The sequence below is a fragment of the Erythrolamprus reginae genome, chromosome 2 (genome assembly GCF_031021105.1).
Source record: "Erythrolamprus reginae isolate rEryReg1 chromosome 2, rEryReg1.hap1, whole genome shotgun sequence".
Taxonomy (NCBI): Eukaryota; Metazoa; Chordata; class Lepidosauria; order Squamata; family Dipsadidae; genus Erythrolamprus; species Erythrolamprus reginae.
Window position 1 is genome coordinate 67366467 of NC_091951.1, and position 21020 is coordinate 67387486.

Genomic DNA, 21020 nt, shown 5'->3' on the forward strand with positions numbered 1-21020 from the left:
ACTATAAAAAAGCTCAAAAATCAAACTCAGCAGAAATTGTGTTACAAATTGTTCCCCAGTGAATTAAGTTGTGTTGTGACCCCAGCAACAGCAGGGAAAACAGCTGTAGGCTTTCTAAAACAGTGGGAAATTTTACTTCACTGGTTGGTTGCTGAGTAATGACCGCCTGTTTTAAAAAGAGTTGTAGGAGGATTCTAGACTTACTCCTTCTTTTAGCCTGTATGCATTGGGTTTGTTTTTATGTGTCTATTGCTACAATAAAGTGAGATTTTTTTTCTACCTCAGAACTTGTCCAGTATAGAACACATTGTAAAAATATGGGTTACAATAACAATAAAAACAATATAAAATGGGTTTATACCCCTTAAAAAAACACATACACTCTCAATCATACAGGATTGAGGTTCTCCAAAACCTGTCAGAACCTGCTGGATTTCACCCCTGCTTCAAAGTGAATACAGTACTGGCCTCTAATTTCTTCCTCATGCGGGGCTAGGCAAGAATTGCACCCAAGCAACGGAGAGGTGGAAAAGAGCAGAATTTTTTAACCCAGTTCATCTCTTCTTTCCACAACTCTCTCCGCGCCTCCTTTTGTTGCCTCGGCTATCCTATCAGGCGGAGTTTTAAGGCAGCCGCTCTTGTCCGTCCCCTTTGCTCTCTTCGCCTCCTTTAATAGTCTTCCACGGGTGCGGCGCCTCCCCTCTACCGGCAGAGGCCGCTGTGGGGCCATTCCCCCCGAGGAAGCCGTAGAGGCGGCGGCCGTTCTTGTATCTACGGCACGCCAAGGCGTCACATGACCCACGGACGCCACAGAGGGGGAACAGCTGCAGCCGCCGCCGGGAGGTCGGTGTCGTGGTGACGGAAGGCGAAGCGGAACGAGCAGAGCCGGCGAGGCGGACGCAGGCAGGGTGGGGGTAAAAGAGACGCGGGGCTTTGGGCTGCTGTCGCCGCCACCATGATGGCCTTGTTGTCTCGGCTGCTCGATTGGTTCCGGTCGCTCTTCTGGAAGGAGGAGATGGAGCTGACGCTGGTCGGGCTGCAGTACTCGGGCAAGACCACCTTCGTCAACGTCATCGCGGTGAGAGGCTTCCGAGCGCGCCCCCCGCCTCGCCTCGCCTCTTTCTGCCCGGTCGGGAGTTTGGGGAGGGGGAAAGAGGGCAGGGCAAAGAGGTTGCTTCGCCGAAACCGGCTGATCGTCCCGCTTTTGCCACGGCACGAAGAACGTGTCCCGTGTAACTTGGGAGTGGGATGTGTGTGTGTGAAAGCCATCGAGTCTGCAAGCGCTGGCTTTGAAACGCTGCCTGTACGATGGTGGTTTGTAACAGGGGTCAGGTATACGTATACGAAAAAAATGCCTGCAAAGAGGAAAGATCGAGCCTTTCCTCCACCCCACCCTCTCTGATCCCGATGTTTTCTGGGTAGCGTTTGAGCTATACTGTATACTGATGATGATGATGATGATGATGATGATGATGATGATGTTCCTCCATCGAGGACCTTCTATATACTACTATATTCTACATACTACTATATATTGCTATATACTATACACTAGTAGATATCTGGGCCCCTTGGCTTAGTGTAGGCTTTTTTAAGCTTCATGGCATGGGGATGCTGATGCTGCCTGTAGGGACTGAGTCTTCCTCTTCTTGGGCATGGGGTGGGGCTGAGGATTTGATTTTTTAAAAAAAAACAACAACACACAATTGTTCTTACTCAACGTTTTGAAAAGAAAACCAGATTGGTATCTTCGCCTGGCTGGACCGGAGCTTCCTGTGTTAGTAAGCATTCCTTATGGGGATGAGCAAGGTCAGGAGCTGCTTGCTCCGAATTTACCCTCCTGTCCTTGGGTCTGCTCTCATTCTGAATCTTTTGTGGGTGTGGCATCTCCCCCCCCCCAAAAAAGAAAAAAGAAAAAGAGGAGGGTAGAGGTTCCCAGGATGACAAAAAATGGCATTTGGCTTTATGGCGCTCTGCCTTGCTTTGGGGTTTTCCTGCCTTGTCCCTCTTTTGAAGAAATGGGACCCAAAGGTTTAGATTTGATACTTACCAGTAATGCACGATTGCTTATATGTAGCGAATGCACTTATATGTGTAGAGATTGGCCTTGTTGTATGGGACTGGATATTGTGGTATCAATCGGAGAATTTAGGATTGTCCTGGAGTGCCCCTGTGTGTTTGATATTTTCCAGAAAACATATAGATGGCTCATTCATATACCAAAAGTTGGTTACAACATTCAAAATTTATTGTACCTTTTAACCATTGCCTGTAGTCTTGCTTTCCTTAGTGAGAATTGAGGCTATCTCTTGTGGAACTAGCAATTTTCTTGCACCTCAGAGGCAAGGTATTCTGTAGTATAATAGATACTTTTCGTTGTCATAGTCTTCATTTTACCTCGATGCTAATTTTCTTTTCACACAGTATTAAAACAGTTAGCTTTGTGAACTTAATGATGTATATTTAGAAGTAAGTCTCAGTTGATGGGATAACTCTCAAAAAAGTTTTGTAAGTTACAATCTTAGATGCAAATAGAAATCTTTTGGTATGCTTTGGATTTGGAAATATGAATCTTCATTAGTTAATTTGTAGCAAAAATACAGTGGGAAAATATGTTACAGTTTAATAGGCTTTTATCTGTACAGCTTCTTAGAACAGTGATTTTTATCTATTGCTTTGATAGTGGAATAAGATGTGCTGAATTTGTTTTCATGGCATACTAAATAAAGACTGAAGGGATTTAGAAAGATAAGAGGTAATGAATAACATATTCAATAGTCATATGATAGAATAAGGTAGCTTTTTACTTAAAGCAGCAACAATAGGAGGGTGGGGTCAAACTGCTGATGGAAACTGGCTGGGATAGATTAAGAAATGCTTTTGCAATGGTACAGTTTAGAACATGCCTCTTTAATTTAGCTATTGACTTGATTATGCATGCTGAGATTGGCTCAAAAGGCTTTGTTGGTGTTTTTTAAATGTGTTAGTTTGACAGAACAAACAAGAAATGTGTAACTACATTGGATGATCCTGGTAACAATATTGTTCACTGTTGCTCTAGAATTATCACTTTGGCATGTTTAAGGTATTTGTAATGTTGTAATTTACAGTTTTTGTATTTGTAATTTTATAATTTACAATTATAGTTTTATAGCTTGCGCTATAACACTACAGCTTCATCACATACTAAGTACTACTTCTTTACAGCCCCCCTCAATATAATAAACTTTGTATGTAAATATTTTATCTTTTTGTTTATGAAATTTAGAAATGGATCCAATTTGGCTTTTATTACATTTGTGGCAATAATGTGCATAAAAGAAGAATAAGCAAGGTACTTTACAAGCCAAACTAGGCTTTGTAGAGAATACCATATAATCTTCCCCTGAAATTAGGCAAGAGTGTATTTGTAAATTTATTTAAATAAGTTATCACTCTTACTAGCAAAATGTGTAAGTATATTATCTGAGATTGAAGCAGGCAATTGAATCAGTTTTTATTTTAAATTTCATTGATATACAGTATTATATTTAACCCTAATTCTGACAAGATTTTCAGGTGCCTTTTTAAGGGGGTATCTCTTTTTTTTGGTAGATTAATGTTCTAGAATCCAATCTGGGCCAGTCACTGAAACTTTTCCTACTAGAGAAGTTCCCTGAAGATGGGCTCCAGAATGAGTCTGAAAGCTTGGAAGACAAAACCTCTGGTACCCAGACTGGATCCTGCAACATTATTCTGGGATCATAATAATAATAATAATAATTTATTAGATTTGTATGCCGCCCCTCTCCGTAGACTCGGGGCGGCACAACATAGGAGAACAAATCCACCTGGACTAGATTCATCAGTCCATCTGCATTTAAAAGACAAAGGCCACTCTTTTGAAGACAGCAAAGTCCCCACTTTGGACAAAGGACTGCTGGTTTGAAAGAGGGGTAAAAGTGGCTGTCTGTCAAATTGTCTATGCCAAAATTGAACAGGCCTCTCTCAACAGAGGAGGAGGGATATGACATTATATATCTGCAATCTACAACACAGTTCTTTAAACAGTTCCAAGAAGGCTTCACACCCATTTGCACTACTCAGGTGACCCTGATGAAACATAAACCTCCAGGTCACCTTAATGACTCACTAAAATAATGCAAATGATGTCTGCAAGGAGTACAAATCCTTCCATTCCCCACCATCCAGTCAGAGCTGAAGAAGTTTCTTGGATAAGAAGTGAAATGGCTTCAAAGAAAACCCAGAAAGTCCAGTTGCCTCTTGAAAAAGAACTTTTGGGACAAACATGACCTGGATGACAGAATCTCCATAGACATTATCCATTAGCCTTCATTTGTTATTCATGTTCTATTTAGGAGATGAGCATGTTGACATGTTCTTTTTAATTTGATTGATATATGCAGAAAAGCTTTAGTATAGACTAGATAAGATAGGGTCCTAAGATATATTGTTGTTCATTGTTTGAAAGGTTCTTGATGGGTTCTCTGGCAACAAAACACTATTTTGAGGAGGAATGTAGCTCATATCTATATTTGTTGAATATGTGCTTGAAAATCTTACTCTATTTGACTCACCCTTTTATTTCAGGTCCTGTATTTTATTTGCATGGGTATAGGTTAGAGTTGGGATTTAAAGTTTAACTGAAAACAACATTTTTTCTGAAATAATTTACTTCTAAAGTGGGGAAATTATTGCAGGTTCCTTAAGAAATTGATGAAGTAAATAGACAAATTATCTCGCTTCTATTCCAATCCTTCCTCCCTCCCTCCCTCTCTCCCTCCTTCCTTCCTTCCTTCCTTCCTTCCTTCCTTCCTTCCTGTTGCAGTATTGGGGACTATGTTTAAAAATGGTGCTTTGTGCATAGGCATTGCTAAAAATTCAAAAGAGTTTGGGTGAGCAACCACAAATGAAGTATGTCCTGAAATTGATTCTGAATAGGGATTTCTTCTTTAAATTAAATATATTGATGACTTCTGTGGCTGATAAAAGAGGAGATGTAAACCACACAAGGCCGAAATCAGCCCACTTGCCTAGGTAAAAGAAAATAACAGGAAAATTAGCCAAATATTCATGGAGTATATTTCTATGATCAGCACCCAGTGCTAAATGTATTGCTGTGGCAATGTTTTGCTTCGGTATTGTTTTATTAGAGATCTTTACCAAAAGCTGCAACAGAATACTTGATAACATATAGCTAAATTAAACTAATAAAACATCCTGAATATCTTGCCCTTTGACAATTGCATTATTTTTCTGAAGATTACAAAGCAAATATGTTTAAGTGAGGTAGTTATTGAATTATAATGGTGAAGCCAAAATACCATATCAGCAATGATTTATGTTAGGTTCTTACTCCAATTATTTTTTTAAGAGAAGAAGGCTGTCTGTGTGAGCTTCTTTTCAAAATAATCTTCAAATTAAACATGCCCTCTTGTAACCTCTTGTAACCTTTCAGATGAATTGTCAGCTATCTTTAACTTGGCATATGTGGCTGTGCTTGGATAGATGAAATAAGGTTTTGTTTTTATTGATGAATCAAATAATTAAAAAATACCCCGCATCAACTGAGTTACTATCGATAACATAATTTTGATTTTATGAAAGGGAACTTTTTATCTTAATTCAATAAAAATTGGTTTATTGGCCTAAAATGGAATAACTTAGGACAGATTGACCTACAGAATTCTATGTGGAAAGAAGGGAGGGTTTTGTATATAAGAAAATTAAATTTGAATTCTTAAAGCAGAAATATATTTTTTAATAAGTTATGGACAGTTATTTGTTAATTCAATTTGTGTAGTCATAGGACTACCAAATCTAAGAATTTTATTAACTACAGAAAGCCCTAACTCTTGGTTGTCATTTTATGGTCATACTGATTTTTAAAACCCTAGTTTCATAGGTTATTGTTTCTTATTTCTCAGTTGAGTAAAAAGCTATTAGAATGTATATTCACAAATCCAGTGATTAGCTTTAATTATTAACTTATTTCTCAATTTATATAATGTTCTCTTCTAGCTAGGCTCATCCCAAATAACAATTGGTTTATTTAGGCCATGACCAATATTTTGAATAGTTTCCAGAAATACTTTGAGGATAACCAATATTGGTTAACAAGTGAGTTATGCATCTATAACTCAATTTGGCTACAGCGCAATGGCTTTGTTGTCCTTTGGACCATAACTTATTACCATGCCATAAATGCTACATTGTTTTAGATGGCACTACAAGCCTGCTTTACTTTTGTATTGGTCTTCCATTGATAAGACTATGTCTCCAATAACAGATTTAAATAATTTAATTCATAATTTGACAAAATACCTACTCTGGTCTTTGTGTCTTATTTTGTATTGGTATTCTTGTTTCCTTTTCATATTTATTAAATGTTAAAAGATAGTAAGAATCCTTTCTTGGATTGGAGTTGATATATATTTAATATTTTACTTGTTAGTCGTAAAGTTGTGACTGACCCATCACGACCCCATAGATAACGTTCCTCCAGGCCTTCCTGTCCTCTACCATCCCCTGTCGTCCATTTTACCTTATTACTCCATCATAATTTTTATATTGCAAGAACTAAATTGAATGTAATGATCAGAAATCTAGGTGAAGCTTTCTTTCTTTTTTCATTAGGAATGAAATAAGACTGATTTTATATACCTTTTCTTTTGGGGTAGTAAAGTATAGGATAGTATTATACATTGTACATGGCAAGGTATATTTGTATTAATGGGCATGTATCATTGTAGCAAGGATGTCTGGACTAATTTCAGTTGTGTTAATGGTAGTACAGGTAGCTCTAGATTTAACAACCAATGGTTTTGTAACAGTTCGAAGTTACAACAGCACTGGAAAAAAAAAAACTTATGATAGTTTTTCACATCATTACAGCATCCCTGTGGTCCCATGATCAAATTTCAAACGCTTGGAAATTGGCATCTGTTTATGATGGTTGTTGTGTCCCTGGGTCATGTGATCACCTTTTGTGACCTTCTGACAAGCAAAGTCAAAGGGGAATCCAGATTCACTAAATAACCATGTTACTGAGTTAACAACTGTCATTATTTATTTAACAGCTGTGGCAAGGAGGGTCGTAAGAGGGGCCAAAAGTTTCTTAACTGTCTTGCTTAGCAATGGAAAATTTGGGCTCCCTTGTAGTCGTTTCCCTGTACTGCATGGCTTTTGACTGTAAAGTAAACTTATGTACAATGCAGTTTCTTAGGCCAGTGGTAGGCAAAGTTGGCTCTTCTATGACGTGTGGACTTCAATTCCCCAAATTCCTGAACCAATCCATGCTAACTCAGGAATTTGGGGAATTGAAGTCAACATGTCATAGAAGAGCCAACTTTGCCTACCCCTGTCTTAGGCAGTCATCAGTCAAACTGGATCATGACTTATTTTTCAAACGGATGTAATAGTAGCATTACTCAGGAAATATGATGTTACAAAACTGGATTTACTACAAAAGAATACCCAGCCCATCTAAATTCAGAATATTTAATAAGCTGAAATCATCTGTTACGAAGCAAAGCATGCCATTCCACTTATTTTATTGAAGCAAAGATTGCAGAGTTGTATCTGTTCCTCTTCTTATTCTATAGAATAATACTTTTGGTTGTTAGTGATTGCCAACAATGGTCACAAGATGCTGTTTTGTTAATTTATGGCTACTGGGGCTAAAGCTAGTGGACATTCTCCCCATGGCTGATTTTGATATATGAAGGTTCAGCAGTGACCTTTGCTAAACCTTTCTTGTGATCTTTATTAAAAAGCCTACAGATGACTTATGCAAAGCACAAACATGTTGCAGCTCTAAATAGAAAAGGGAATGCAAAAAAAGAAAAAAGAAAAAAATTGAAATGGATTTTTTGTAGGAATATATACAAGTATATCAGAAATGAAAAGGAAGTTACAGCTGCATTTCAGTTAAAGCTTGCTTGCAAATAAGGCAATTAGATTAGGCAATGGCAACCTCTCCCATTAAAACAATTGAATCTATCCAGGTATCACTATGTTGATTTATGTAGCATATTGACAATAGGGGGAGGGGTGTCGAGGGAAAATATTTCTGATTTATCTAAAGAGAAATTTATTTTATTAATTTGATTTCTATGCCACCCTTTTCCTAAGACTCAGGAGAAATGTTGAATTTCCTTGTGCAGCTAGGTGAAAAAAGTTTCTCTAGGCCTAAAAATTAATGTTTCTGTTTTTGGTCATATATACGGTACCACTTTCATAGTAAGTATGATGTCTGTTTATTTATGCAGTTATATAGAGCATTCACTTCCCAAAGAATTCAGGTGGTTTGCAAAACAGAATACAGTGTTCAAAACCATTATTGATCTACCTTAATTAAGTCAGCCCATTGCTATCAGTGCATCTATTCATTCTGTAAAATATCATTTTGAAGACTAGAAGGTAAAGGGATTCCATATCTTGGGTGGTACGATGTTAGGAAGGTGGGAAAGGAAAGCCACTGGGAAGGTGTGTCAAGGTTTCACTGCCCTTACCTCCAAGGAATGTAAACCTTTAGCGTTGATTGATTATTGATTATGGTCCAGGTCATTTTAGACTCTTAGCAACCACATAGATTTTCTCCATATCAATCTTCATCTTGCTCTTTCAGGTCTCTCAATGTGCATTGATCACCATCGTAATTCAATCCACTCATTTAGTTGTTGGTCATCTTCTCTATCTTCCTATGTTTCTCAGCATTAGAGCCTTTTCTAGAGAGCTGGGTGTTTTCTTGGTTGTCTACAGTATAATCAGGAGTCTTCTCCAACCTCAGTATTCAAAGATGTAAATATTCTTCCTATCTTGTTTGTTAAAGAGGAACTTTTGCTTCTATTGAGTACCACAAGAAATACCATGGTTTGTGTAATTCTGATTTTTAGCATAGTTGATATTTAAAGATTGCAAATGCAAAGTGAATCTGGGTGGGCTGTTTGGTTTTTAGGTACCCAGATACCAAGCCATGTAGTGTTTTAAAGCAGCACTTTGAATTGGAAACAAAACAGTAGACAGCAGTTATACTGTTAAACAGTCATGTCCATTTAGTGAATGATCACTTCATTTTTATTCAAATGAGCACTGAAAGCACCCACATTTCTTCAAAGGCAGCGCCTTGTAATACACACTTCAAGTTACCTGTTTTCCACCTGGTCTGAATATTTAATGGCAATTTACAGCTTGATAGTCATAAAACATAAAATCACAATTAAAAGTGAAGAAGACATCCTGATAAAAAGTATATGCAAACAATATATTTAGTTTTGTTGCTTCAGTTGCTATTGATTTTAAGCAATGAACCAACCTAAATCTCTCTCTCTCCCCCCCCAAAAAAGGATGTATGTATGTATGTATGTATGTATGTATGTATGTATGCATGATGTATGTATGTATGTTCCAGCATAACTCTGGAATGGCTGAAGCAATTTCAACCAATGACATACCCTCTAGAAACAAGTACTATGGGGATAAGACACCCATACACCCCTATCTCTCTCTGTGTGCTGTGTGTGGGTTGTACAGCATAACTCTGGAAGGCCTAAGCCATTAAGAAGAGTTAATGTGGAATCCTAGAGTGCATGGAAGGAGAAAGGGAGAGGGAAGGGATGATAGGAGAGTAGGGGGAAGAAAGGTCCCTCACAATGGCTCCCTGTCAGACAAATGCTTGGACATCTATAATACCTGGGCAGCATGTTATCAACTAGTACATAATAAACTCCAATGAGGTAGTAGTAATAACGCCTGATCTCACTAATACAACAGTATTATTCCTTGAAGGCTGTTGAGTTCAAATTCAGGTGGCGCTCAGTTAAGGATCTTTTGTTCTTCAACTGTTTGACTGTGTAACAGTGCTGAATGAGTGGTACTTAATGACTGGTCCTTGAGGTTCTGGCTGTTATCGTACCCCTGCAGTTACGCAATTGTGATCTGGCCCTTCAACAACTGGTACACATTTCCAAGCATTGCAGTTTTTTATAATCATGTAGTTCTGATTTCCTTGACCACTACCACAAATAAAGTCAATGGGGAAGATAGCAGGAAGTTGGAAGTCAGAACCACACTGAGATAATTATTTAATGTCAAATTATGATTTGTTTAACTATGGTGATGGTAATAGGGACATTGTTAAGTGAGGACTACCTATAGTTTTAATAAATTTCCAGAGGTGCTAAAAAAAGAGACTATTCTTTTCTCCTATGAAGAGTGCTTGTTTCGGTGTCCTATCCTGCCAGATACCTAGATAGAAGAGAATCTCAACAATGCTATACAGTGATCCCCCGTTTATTGCGTCCCCAACCATTGCGAACAGGGTACTTCGCTATTTTTCAACCCGGAAGTCAAAAATACCATCTACGCATGCGTGCCGGGCACGCATGCGTAGATGGCAGCGGCTTCCCTGGGTCTTCCCCCTCTTGCTGGCGTCAGCGAGGAGTTTCCCCACCGCCCACGCAAACTCCTCGCTGCCGCCCGCCCTTCGCCCGCCCACGCCGTTCATTCTCGCCGCTTTTGAGCTGAGTCCGGGAGCGAATTCGCTCCCGGACTCAGCTCAAAATTCGAGCTGAGTCCGGTCAGCTCGAAAGCGCCAAGACAAGCCGTTCCTTGCCGCTTGGTATCGGCGGTTTTGAGCTGAGTCCGGAAGCGAATTCGCTTCCGGACTCAGCTCAAAACCGCCGATAGCAAGCGGCAAGGAACGGCTTGTCTCGGCGCTTTCGAGCTGAGTCCGGTCAGCTCGAAAGCGCCAAGACAAGCCGTTCCTTGCCGCTTGGTATCGGCGGTTTTGAGCTGAGTCCGGAAGCGAATTCGCTTCCGGACTCAGCTCAAAACCGCCGATAGCAAGCGGCAAGGAACGGCTTGTCTCGGCGCTTTTGAGCTGAGTCCGGTCAGCTCGAAAGCGCCGAGACGAGCCGTTCCTTGCCGCTTGCTATCGGCGGTTTTGGATAGCATTAAGAAGAAGATCCTACTTCTTACTTCTATTGTGTAAATGACCATTCATTCCTTCTTTTTCTTTTTCATTGCTCAACAAGTTAACAGTCTATTGGAGGACTACTTCTGTAATCCCATGATTATTTCACCTTCTCAAGTCTTTGTAGAGAAACCTTGTCAAAAGCTTTTCGAAATCCAGGTATCAGTTGGATTACCTCCATCTGAACTTTTTTGACACTTTCAAAGAATTGAAATGGTTTAATGAGACAGAGCTTACCACTCTAGAAGTCATGCTAACTGTCGTTTAACAAGGCTCAATTCAATTTATTATTACAGTCTTAGACCAGAGACACCTTCAACAAGGATTAGACGGATTCATGGATGCCAAGTGTATCGGTGGTTATTTAAACAGATGTCCATGTGCCGCCTCTATGTTGGTTGAGGCAGGCAGGATTCCCTTGAGTACCATTTATTGGGGGTCAAGGGAAAGGGAGGGTTTTGCCTTCTCTTTCTGCTCAAGATCCCCCATGGACAATTGATGGGCCACTATGTGACGCAGAATGCTGGACTCGATGGGCTTTGGCCTGATTCAGCATGGCTCTTCTTATGTTCTTACGTTCTATTCTATATGCTTCAGGATTTCAACTTTGATTTACATATTCTGCCAGCTTGTGCAATAAGCTAACTGTCATGTGCTTTGTGTAGATCTTAAGCAACTGGGGTAGAGAGAGAATCAAACTCTGGAACACCCTGAATAGAGATACCTGAATGCTGAACTTTTTTTCAAAAGCTTCTGAAGTCAGCAACTTGGGAATTAATGGAGCAGAATGGTTTCCTTCGCAGACAGCACAGGAAGATATTTTAATTGGTGTTAGTAAAGGCCACTGAGAGATCTAGTTTTTAAGCACCATAAATTGCTGTGTCATTTCTCCAATGGTTAAAAATATGTATATATTTGATGTCTCTTTCATTGATATTTCTGCTTCCTGGCCTGTTGAGAATGATCCTTTATTCCCAACCACCAATTATGTTTTCAACTTTTCAGCATTTATTATTTAAAAACAACTCCTAAAGACTCTGAAAATAGTCTTCCTAGCTTGGGTTTTAGGACTTGCAAGATAGGTATTAGAAAAGTTGAAACTTGTATATAACTTGTAACTGAAATCCTCAATGATTTTAATGATTTACTCATTTGTAACTGGCTTGGGAGTATACTAATAATCTGATCATTCATTGTTCAATCTTTGATTTGTTGTGCAGTAAATAAAAAACCCCTCTGCTGCTTCATTTTAAGCCAATATAATTATAATAAGCATTGTTTACTGAATAAATATGGGTACCATGCAAATACATGGTATGCCTAGCAGCTTATTAACAAAGAATTAGATTAGGAGTGATGACTAGTTTTGATGTTTATATGCTGCTTCCTGAAACACAGAATGTATTGCTTGAATACTCGTTACCAAAGACCAATTGTAAAGCACAACTTTTGCTGTCTTGGTTTTGTTTTAAAAACATGTTGATATACTCTTGCTGGCCCTTGTGCATGAATCAGAATCAGAGGGATCATGTTTTAGTAAAATATTTTATAGCCTGCGTGATTATAGATGTGAGTTTGAAAAAGTCACGGTCAAAATGTTTCAAATAAGATTCTTTCCTTCTACAGATATAATTGTACTTTGTGCCATCAAAGTATTTCACGGTGTTTTCACAACCAAGCAGCTGCCTGCTTTGTGATGGATATGTCCTTAAGTGTGTGTATTCTCCATAGTGGGTTGAGATAGAGGAATGAACTGAGTATCTCAGAGCTGAAATCCTCACCTTTGTTGCTAGGGCTTTCAGCTTTCAACTCAGTCCTCAGCGTGGATGAATGTGCAAAAGTTTTCTCCAATCCTGAATGTTATTTCAGCATTAATCTTTTGATTGTTGTATTTCTTGCCAGCTGCCTCGCCTTTTGCCAACATCAGATTGAGTTGCTGGCCCTAACAGATTAGTTGTCTTTGGACCAACCTCCTGGGGGTTGGGTCCCTCACCATGATAGGAATCACCTATAATTCCATCTAGTCCCAGGAAGTCTAGATTCCTTTCTTTAAATTGACTTTTCTGTGGATTTTTCAAAGCCTCTGAACGAGCTGACATCAGCCGCCATTTTACAAGCCACGTTGCTTCGGCGTGGGCTTCCTTGCTTCTGACATTGGACTCGAGAGCAGCCGCTCTATGGAAATAGAACATATTCTCTTTTTATAGAGTTTTACTTTACATTTCTTGTAATTCAAGGCTGTGAGGAAAGAAAAAGAAAAAGGCTTTTAAGTATAGCAAGACTGTAGGACACAGTCAGATAACTTCCAGTCAAAAAAGTCTTAGCTAATTAGAGTACTGAAAAAGATTGATACGTGCATGCTTTTATGAAGCACATGATGTTCATGTGGCGAAACTTTCACGACTGCTGAACACCAATTTCGGTGTGCTTAGTCTTAGTCTCTTGGTCAAATGACATGACTCATCAACAGCACATGTATTGGCAGCTACACTTTGTGTTTGTGCTTGCTTAATTTAAAATCTTATTTATGCATTGGTGAGTTAATAGCTGACCTGTCAGCAAGGGAGATTATATTAACCTATTTTTTAGAGGCATAGGAGCCTCTTATGCATCATTATATGTCATTTACAGCTACTAAACTAATTAAATCAGGACGAAACTATCAAGAACAAGAACAGTAATGCCTCATGACAGTTTTTGCAAGCATTTCCATATGTTACAGGCATTGTTATGTTCAAATTCGATTACTCAAACATTCCAGAATCCCTTTATAATGTCTGAGGTCAAGATTGTAAGGATGTATAATTCTCCCTAATTTTGCCAAATTGTAGTGTATTAACATTTTGATATGCATGCCAATATGTTAAAATATAATCATCTACCGTATCTATCAGTTGCAGCTGTCACTTTTAAAATCTGGCAGAAAAAAATGCTTCCCTTTTTATGCATCAAGCATTTGACATATTTTAAAGCACATCAAATTGTGAAATGTGCTTAGAAAAGTAACAATCATAAAACATCTCATTTTCTGATCTGAAATAAATTCACAGGTCAAGAAGTCAAGAGTTAAAATGAAACAGGCTGACTCAAGATTAAGGCTGTTCCTTCCCCTTATTTATTTAATCTAGATGCTTTGCTCCACATACATTGAGGGAAACTAGATTGGATAAATGGGGTTTTTAAATTAAAATAACCGGCACTATACTAATGATATTACCTTGGAAGCTGAAAATGCAAATGATCTGCAAGCTCCAATAATGAACGTTTAGGAACACAGTGGAAAAAAATGTCCTAAGATTAAATATAAACCAAAATGACAACACATACAGCAAGCAACTTTAGAGTGGACAATGATATTGAAATAGTAGAGTGTTGGTCCTAAAAGGCAAAAGCTATCAATAGTGAAGGAACCAACAATCAAGAAATAATACCACAGATTTGCACTTAGTAGAGTAGCAATGAAGGCCTTGGAAAAGATACTCTGATATGATGTGTTGGCACCTACAAAAATCAGAATCATGCTGACAATATTTTTCCTTGTGACATTTTATAGTAAAAAAAATATGGACTTCAAGAAACAGAATAGAAGGAATATTAACACATTTTGAACTTTTGACTTGGAGAAAATTCATGAGTTTATTTATTTATTTTATTTATTTATTTATTCAATTTTTATGCCGCCCTTCTCCTTAGACTCAGGGTGGCTTACAACATGTTAGCAATAGCACTTTTTAACAGAGCCAGCATATTGTCCCCACAATCCGGGTCCTCATTTTACCCACCTCGGAAGGATGGAAGGCTGAGTCAACCTTGAGCCGGTGATGAGATTTGAACCGCTAACCTTCAGATCTAGTCAGCTTCAGTGGCCTGCAGTACAGCACTCTACTGGCTCTTTACCATAGATTGCCTAAAAAAATAACAAACCCAAATCCCAAACCAAACAATTGATCATAGAACAAATCTATTCAAATATCTCACTGAAGGCACTAATAAACAGTCAAAAATTATAATATTTTGGACGTTATGAAGGGGTGGGCTCCAGCCAGAACGCTAAATTGGGCTCGCCGCCACGGTTCATGAGTGCTTGCGGGACCAGCACGATTTTGCTTCTGCATCTGTGGAGATAGCAAAATTGCACATGGAGCCGCAGGTGTGCTCATGTTTTGGTGAGGTTTTTTGCTTCCTTGCATGCCAAAACACAGGCGCGCCTGTGGCTCCATGTGCAATTTTGCTATCTCCGCAGGTGCAGAAGTAAAATCGCGCTAGCCCCACAAGCACTCATGAGCCGCCGTGGCGAGCCCAATTTAGTAGACATCTTACCTTCTGAAGTTTATAATGGTGGGAAAACTAACAAATAGGGGGGGAAAGAGGATACACTTTACTAACATACAGGCAGTTTAGTGGCTAACCATGGAAACTCACCTGATGACTTTGTGACAGTTGTCAACTCCTAGTCTTCACCTGAGAAGAAGACGTCTTTACGCTGTCGTGGACTTTTTGGACTTTAAAGGCCATAGTAGAGTATGAAGGAAGTCCAGGTTGCAGTTAACTGGATTTGAAACAGAAAATGTGAATTGGAGCATGTCAGGCATTTAAGTAGTACTTGTCAAACAACTCTTAAAGAAGATGATGTCTCTTTTTCTTGGCCAGGAGCCAGGGGATCACCAAGGAAAAATACATTTGTTTTGGCCAACAGTGGAGGCCAACAGTGCTTGGCATCTTGGAAGTGAAAAGTGAACCACTTTCTCAGTTGAAAGACTTAAGTGAACATCCCAGGGGCAAAAAGTCTGTAGAAATTCTCAGTCATACAGGTCATGGTTGCCTAAAAAGTGCTTTTTCAGGAGCCAACTGGACTTTCTTGCTTTTTTTCTTCTGAAGACATTTCACTTCTCATCCAAGAAGCTTCTTCTTTAGCTCTTCTTCAGAGATGTCCAGATGTTACATTATATCATGCTCCCATGTATAATATGAAGTTTTACATTAGCCAGGGTTCTGTATTTTTACACAGTATATACCCTATGCCGGAGGTGGGATTCAACAGGTATTGGAGAACTGCTAGTGGAAATTCTGAGTAAATACAACCTGTGACTGGCCCACCTCCATCTATTCTCTGCCTCCTGAGTCCCAGCTGATCAGGAGAATATGGGGATTTTGCAGTAACCTTCCCCTGGGGTGGAGTGAGAATGGAGATTTTAAAATATCCTTCTCCTGCCATACCTACCAAGCCACACCACACCCACCAAACAAGCCATGCCCACAGAACCGATAGTAAAAAAAAATTGAATCCCACCTCTGTAAAACTATGAATATATCCTGAGTATGTCCTGCTGGTCATTGTAATTGTACTCTTGCAATAGTATTCTAACTTTCTTTACTATAGATAGAAAACATATATGCCAATATTTTCTTATTTTGGCTATAATGGCAGTGTTCTTCTCTTCTATCCTTTTCTTCACAAACTTACTGGGGAAGATCATGCAGTGTTTGAATCTGGTGCCATAGGCATAGTGGTAAATGGACCTGGCTTTATTTTTCCTTTTAATTCTGATTTCAAGTGGTGGGGGATCGTTACCTTTGAGTCACTGTCTGATCTTGACAGTAGGCTTCATGAGAGAGAGGGTGGGAGGGAGAGAGGGAGGGAGAGAGAGAGAGATCCTTTGAAGTCAGTCTTTCTCCTGGCAAGTGCCTAGACAGGTTCCTGCAGTTTTCTTGGCAGTATTTCAGGAGTTTCCGTTGCCTGCTTCCTAGAGCTGAGAGAGAGTTACTGGCCCAAGGTCACCAGGTTGGCTTCATACCTAAGGGACTAGAACTCCCGGTTTCTAACTAGGTGCCTAAACTACTACACCAAACTAACTTACTGTATAAGAGATGCAAGGTGAACAAAATCCAGACAAAAAGGAAGGGCCAGGATCATTAAGGAAAAAAATGAACTTTGGAAACAAAGTAAAGCTTGCTTTGGACGGACTTATATTCCACCAGAAACAATAAATTTGTCACCTGGGATTAGTCTTTGATTTCCGGTGCTGCTGGAATTTATGTTGTGTCAAGGAGCGTGTTTTTACAGCTTATTTTTTACAGTTTTTACAGTTTATTTGTGCTGTGTCAAGGAGCGTGTTTTTACAGCTATAGCTAGTGTGCAAACAGTGATGATAGCAGTTATCCCCAACATGGGTACAATCAGTTTTGTTTACTCCAACAGTATTGCCATAAGTGAGGTTCGTTTATTATGTTGTGATAGCATATATCATATTGCTATCATAAGCTATAGCTGCTTTCCAGCTTTGAGGAAAACCATACAATAGAATATTAGCAATGTATTCTGTTTTGAACTTCTAGAAGGAATTTAGAATAAGAAACACAGATCAAACTACTTGGCTTTTCACTATGCTGTCTGTTTAAAGTGTATCCAGAGTTTGCATAAACTCATTAATGGAGGTGGAAGATTAAACAGGAGGATTTGTGCATTTCCCCCCTGAAACCACAGCTTTTTTTTAGTATCTTTACTAAATATATTGTCATACTTATATAACCATCCATTTCATGGAGAGATGACTCTGGATAATGTACAACAAATTGATGATACCATACTCCATGACTTTGAATGATCTCACCCAGAGGCTTCATGAAGATATTAAGTAGGAGTGGAGAGAATACTGAACCCTGTAGAATCCCACATATCTGGAATTGAGGGTGGGCCCTGTTTCGTCTCTCTAAGCTTTTATGTAAACCATGGAGATCAACCAGATCAATGAGAGAGCAGAGGTGAACATGACTGTGATCTAATCCAAAGCCTCAGCTGCTCTCTTGTTTCACAAAATGACCAACATTCAGGCCAACCATCAGAGATAAACCCAGCTCTGGAGCCCATCTGGGTTCTTCAGTCCTGGAGATAGACCATTCTAATAGGTCCAGTCTCTTTTTGGAAGAGAGGGGCAGTGGCAGAGAATCTGATTATTACCAGGGCAAGATCTGACCATGACAGGTGAGACACAATTTCCCCAAATTCAGAACATATTGCTACTACTCTGATGAGAAAACCAGAGGTGTAGCCACTGCCCTGGTTGGGCTCTGGATGATCTGAAATAGACCCATACTAGGGTTAGATGCGGTCATGGTGACCACAAACTTCTAAGCTACCTCAGAACCTGTCCTCAGGGAGGGCAGATTGAAGTCCCCATAAGGGACCATAAACATGAGGAACTGCACTGCCAACTCTGAGACAGAATCAAGAGGCTGAGGCAAGGATTTTGCTATGCAGCCAAGAGGCTGTGGTTCAATAGCAACAGTCCTAAAAGATTCCTATAGTCCAATGCTTCTCAAATAGTGGGCACAGAACAAGGGGGTGCGTATGACCCTGGGGAACATGTGTGGTCCCTGTCAATCGATTTCCCGGGATGGGGAGTGTTTTCCCAGTTGCATGATGCTCCAAGCTTGGAAGAAAAGGCGGGGGGGGGGGGTTGTGTGGGTTCTTGTTGTTCTCCATGAATGGTGTGGCAAACCTGCTGTTGGACAAGGAGGAGCATCCTCTGCAGCTGGGCAAAAGCTTTGAATGGCACCTTAAAGCCTCCTTCCATACCATAAGAACATAAGAGCCATGCTGAATGGGGCCAAAGCCCGTCGAGTCCAGCATTCTGTGTCACACAGTGGCCCACCAATTGTATATGGGGATCTTGAGCAGAAAGGGAAGGCAAAACCCTCCCTTTCCCTTAACCCCTTAACTACTCTGATGAGAAAGCCAGAGGTGTAGCCACTGCCCTGGTTGGGCTCTGGATGATCTGAAATAGACCCATACTAGGGTTAGATGTGGTCATGGTGACCACAAACCTTTAAGCTACCTCAGAACCTGTCCCCAGGGAGGGCAGATTGAAGTCCCCATAAGGGACCATAAACCTGGGGAACTGCACTACCAACCCTGAGACAGAATCAAGAGGCTGAGGCACCCAAGGGAACCCATCTGCTGTGAGTGCCTGGCAGAGGCGACGCTTATGGGCCAGGCCAGCGACCCCAAAACATTGGCTTGATTAAGCTGGCCTGGCCCCATCTCAAAAGAGGGCCCTATCCACAGTAGCCTATAGCTGCCTAACTGAAAACAGGCACCACAGAGTTCAGTTTCACTTTCTCCCAGGTAAGTGGGTAGAGCAGCCTTCCCCAACCAATAGTTTGCTTGCAGCTCATAATAAGTAAAATAATAAATATTAACACTAAAATTTCATTGGGGCCCAGATCGGAGAGTTGGGGGTGTAAATGAAATGTTTTCTTCTTTCTGGGGATCGGGGGCATAACAGAAAATAATTGAGAAGCACTGCTATACAGTGGTCCCTCAATTTTTGCGGGTTCGAACTTCGCGAAACGGCTATACCACGGTTTTTCAAAAATATTAATTAAAAAATACTTTGCGGTTTCCCCCCCTATACCACGGTTTTTCCCGCCCGATGACATCATACGTCATCGCCAAACTTTCGTCCGCCTTTAATAAATATTTTTTTAAATAAACATTAATAAATAAACATGGTGAGTAATAATCTAAATGGTTGCTAAGGGAATGAGAAATTGAAGTTTAGGGGTTTAAAGTGTTACGGGAAGGCTTGTGATACTGTTCATAGCCAAAAATAGTGTATTTACTTCCGCATCTCTACTTCGCGGAAATTCGACTTTCACGGGCGGTCTCAGAACGCATCCCCCGCGGAAATCGAGGGAACACTGTAGTCCAACTTCAGAAACATGTCCAGTAACTTGTGGAGCAGGGGCAGCAGAAGCAGAAAGAGAAAGAGAGAGCTTAAGAGCTTTGGAAGATAACCTGACCCTGACATGGAGTCTCATCTGATGTCAAACCCAAAACTCAGCTGGGCACATTTCTGAGAGGTCTTAGTAATAGACACCAGGTTGGCTCTCTCATCTGTGATTAAGGAAAGCTTTATGCAGGCTAACATTGTGTTTGGCAGCAACAGCCAAAAGCCCAGACTTCTGAAGATCAGCTGAACAAAGAAATGGGTTGAGTCACTTATGTGGTGATGCTATAATGAAAAAAAAAAGCACATTATATCATTTGGGTAATGATGTTATTAAGCAATTGGTGTAAATCAATGTGATGATGTAATTGTCTAATAGATATTTGGGGACCCTGTTGCAGAATGAATGTTCTGCTACATTGATATATTATTTGGGACTGTTGTGAAGTTAAGTAGGATTCAGAGCAAGAGGTAGCAAAAATATAGAGTTGAAGCATGGAAAAGTTTCATTATTTTCCACAGTGGAATAATGACTGGTTTGTTGTATATAGTCAGGCAACTTGGTGGGGTTTTTTTTGCCTATCCTATATTTGTAATTGTTTCCAGAAGTTCACTGCATAAGAACTTTTCATTGTCTTTGGAAATTCTAGAAATATATTTCAGATATGTGATTTAGCTGCATAAACTAGAATAATCAGGCTTCGTTGTTTTTAATTTCATTCCTTTTTTGAAGCATATTTTTTAAAGTAACTGATAACATTAGATTCTGATTTTTTAAAACTGTTTTTTTTTAAATGTTTTCATTGCTATTCTATAAGATGCCATGAATATCATTTTAATCATTGGATTTGTACTGTGCTTTGTTGTTGTGAGCCGCTCTGAGTCTTCAGAGAGGGGTGGTATACAAATCTAATTAATAATAATAATAATAATAATGATGATGATGATGAAGAAGATGAAGATGATGATTATGATTACCCCTCCCCTCCTACTGTCTCTCTCTCTCACACTCACACACTTACTTTTTATTCCAACAAAGACTCATGGAATCTTATGGAATAGCAATGCAAACACCCACAGTACATCACAAAGATATACAAAGATAGTCCCTATCACCATGATGATGAACCTATGGCACGCATGCTAGAGGTGGCATGCAGAGACATCTCTGTGGGCACATGCACCATTGCCAGCTGCTCTTCTGGGTCCGTCACATGCATGTGTGCAAAACAGCTGATCTGTCATGCATGCACATGACAGCCAGCTGCTGTCTTCCGGGTTCCAGTGTGCTCATGTGTGCCAGCCAGCTGGTCTTC

At 39.8% G+C, this 21020-nt stretch overlaps 1 protein-coding gene across 1 annotated transcript in view; it reads left to right on the plus strand.

Annotated features, from left to right (window-relative positions):
- The first annotated feature begins 697 nt into the window (after positions 1–697).
- The window catches only part of ARL8B (ARF like GTPase 8B), a 34868-nt gene continuing 14545 nt past the window's right edge, over positions 698–21020 (plus strand). The window contains exon 1 of the mRNA XM_070738267.1: positions 698–1078. Coding sequence (XP_070594368.1) covers positions 956–1078 — 123 coding nt within the window. The 5' untranslated portion in view covers positions 698–955. The remainder of the gene's footprint in view (positions 1079–21020) is intronic.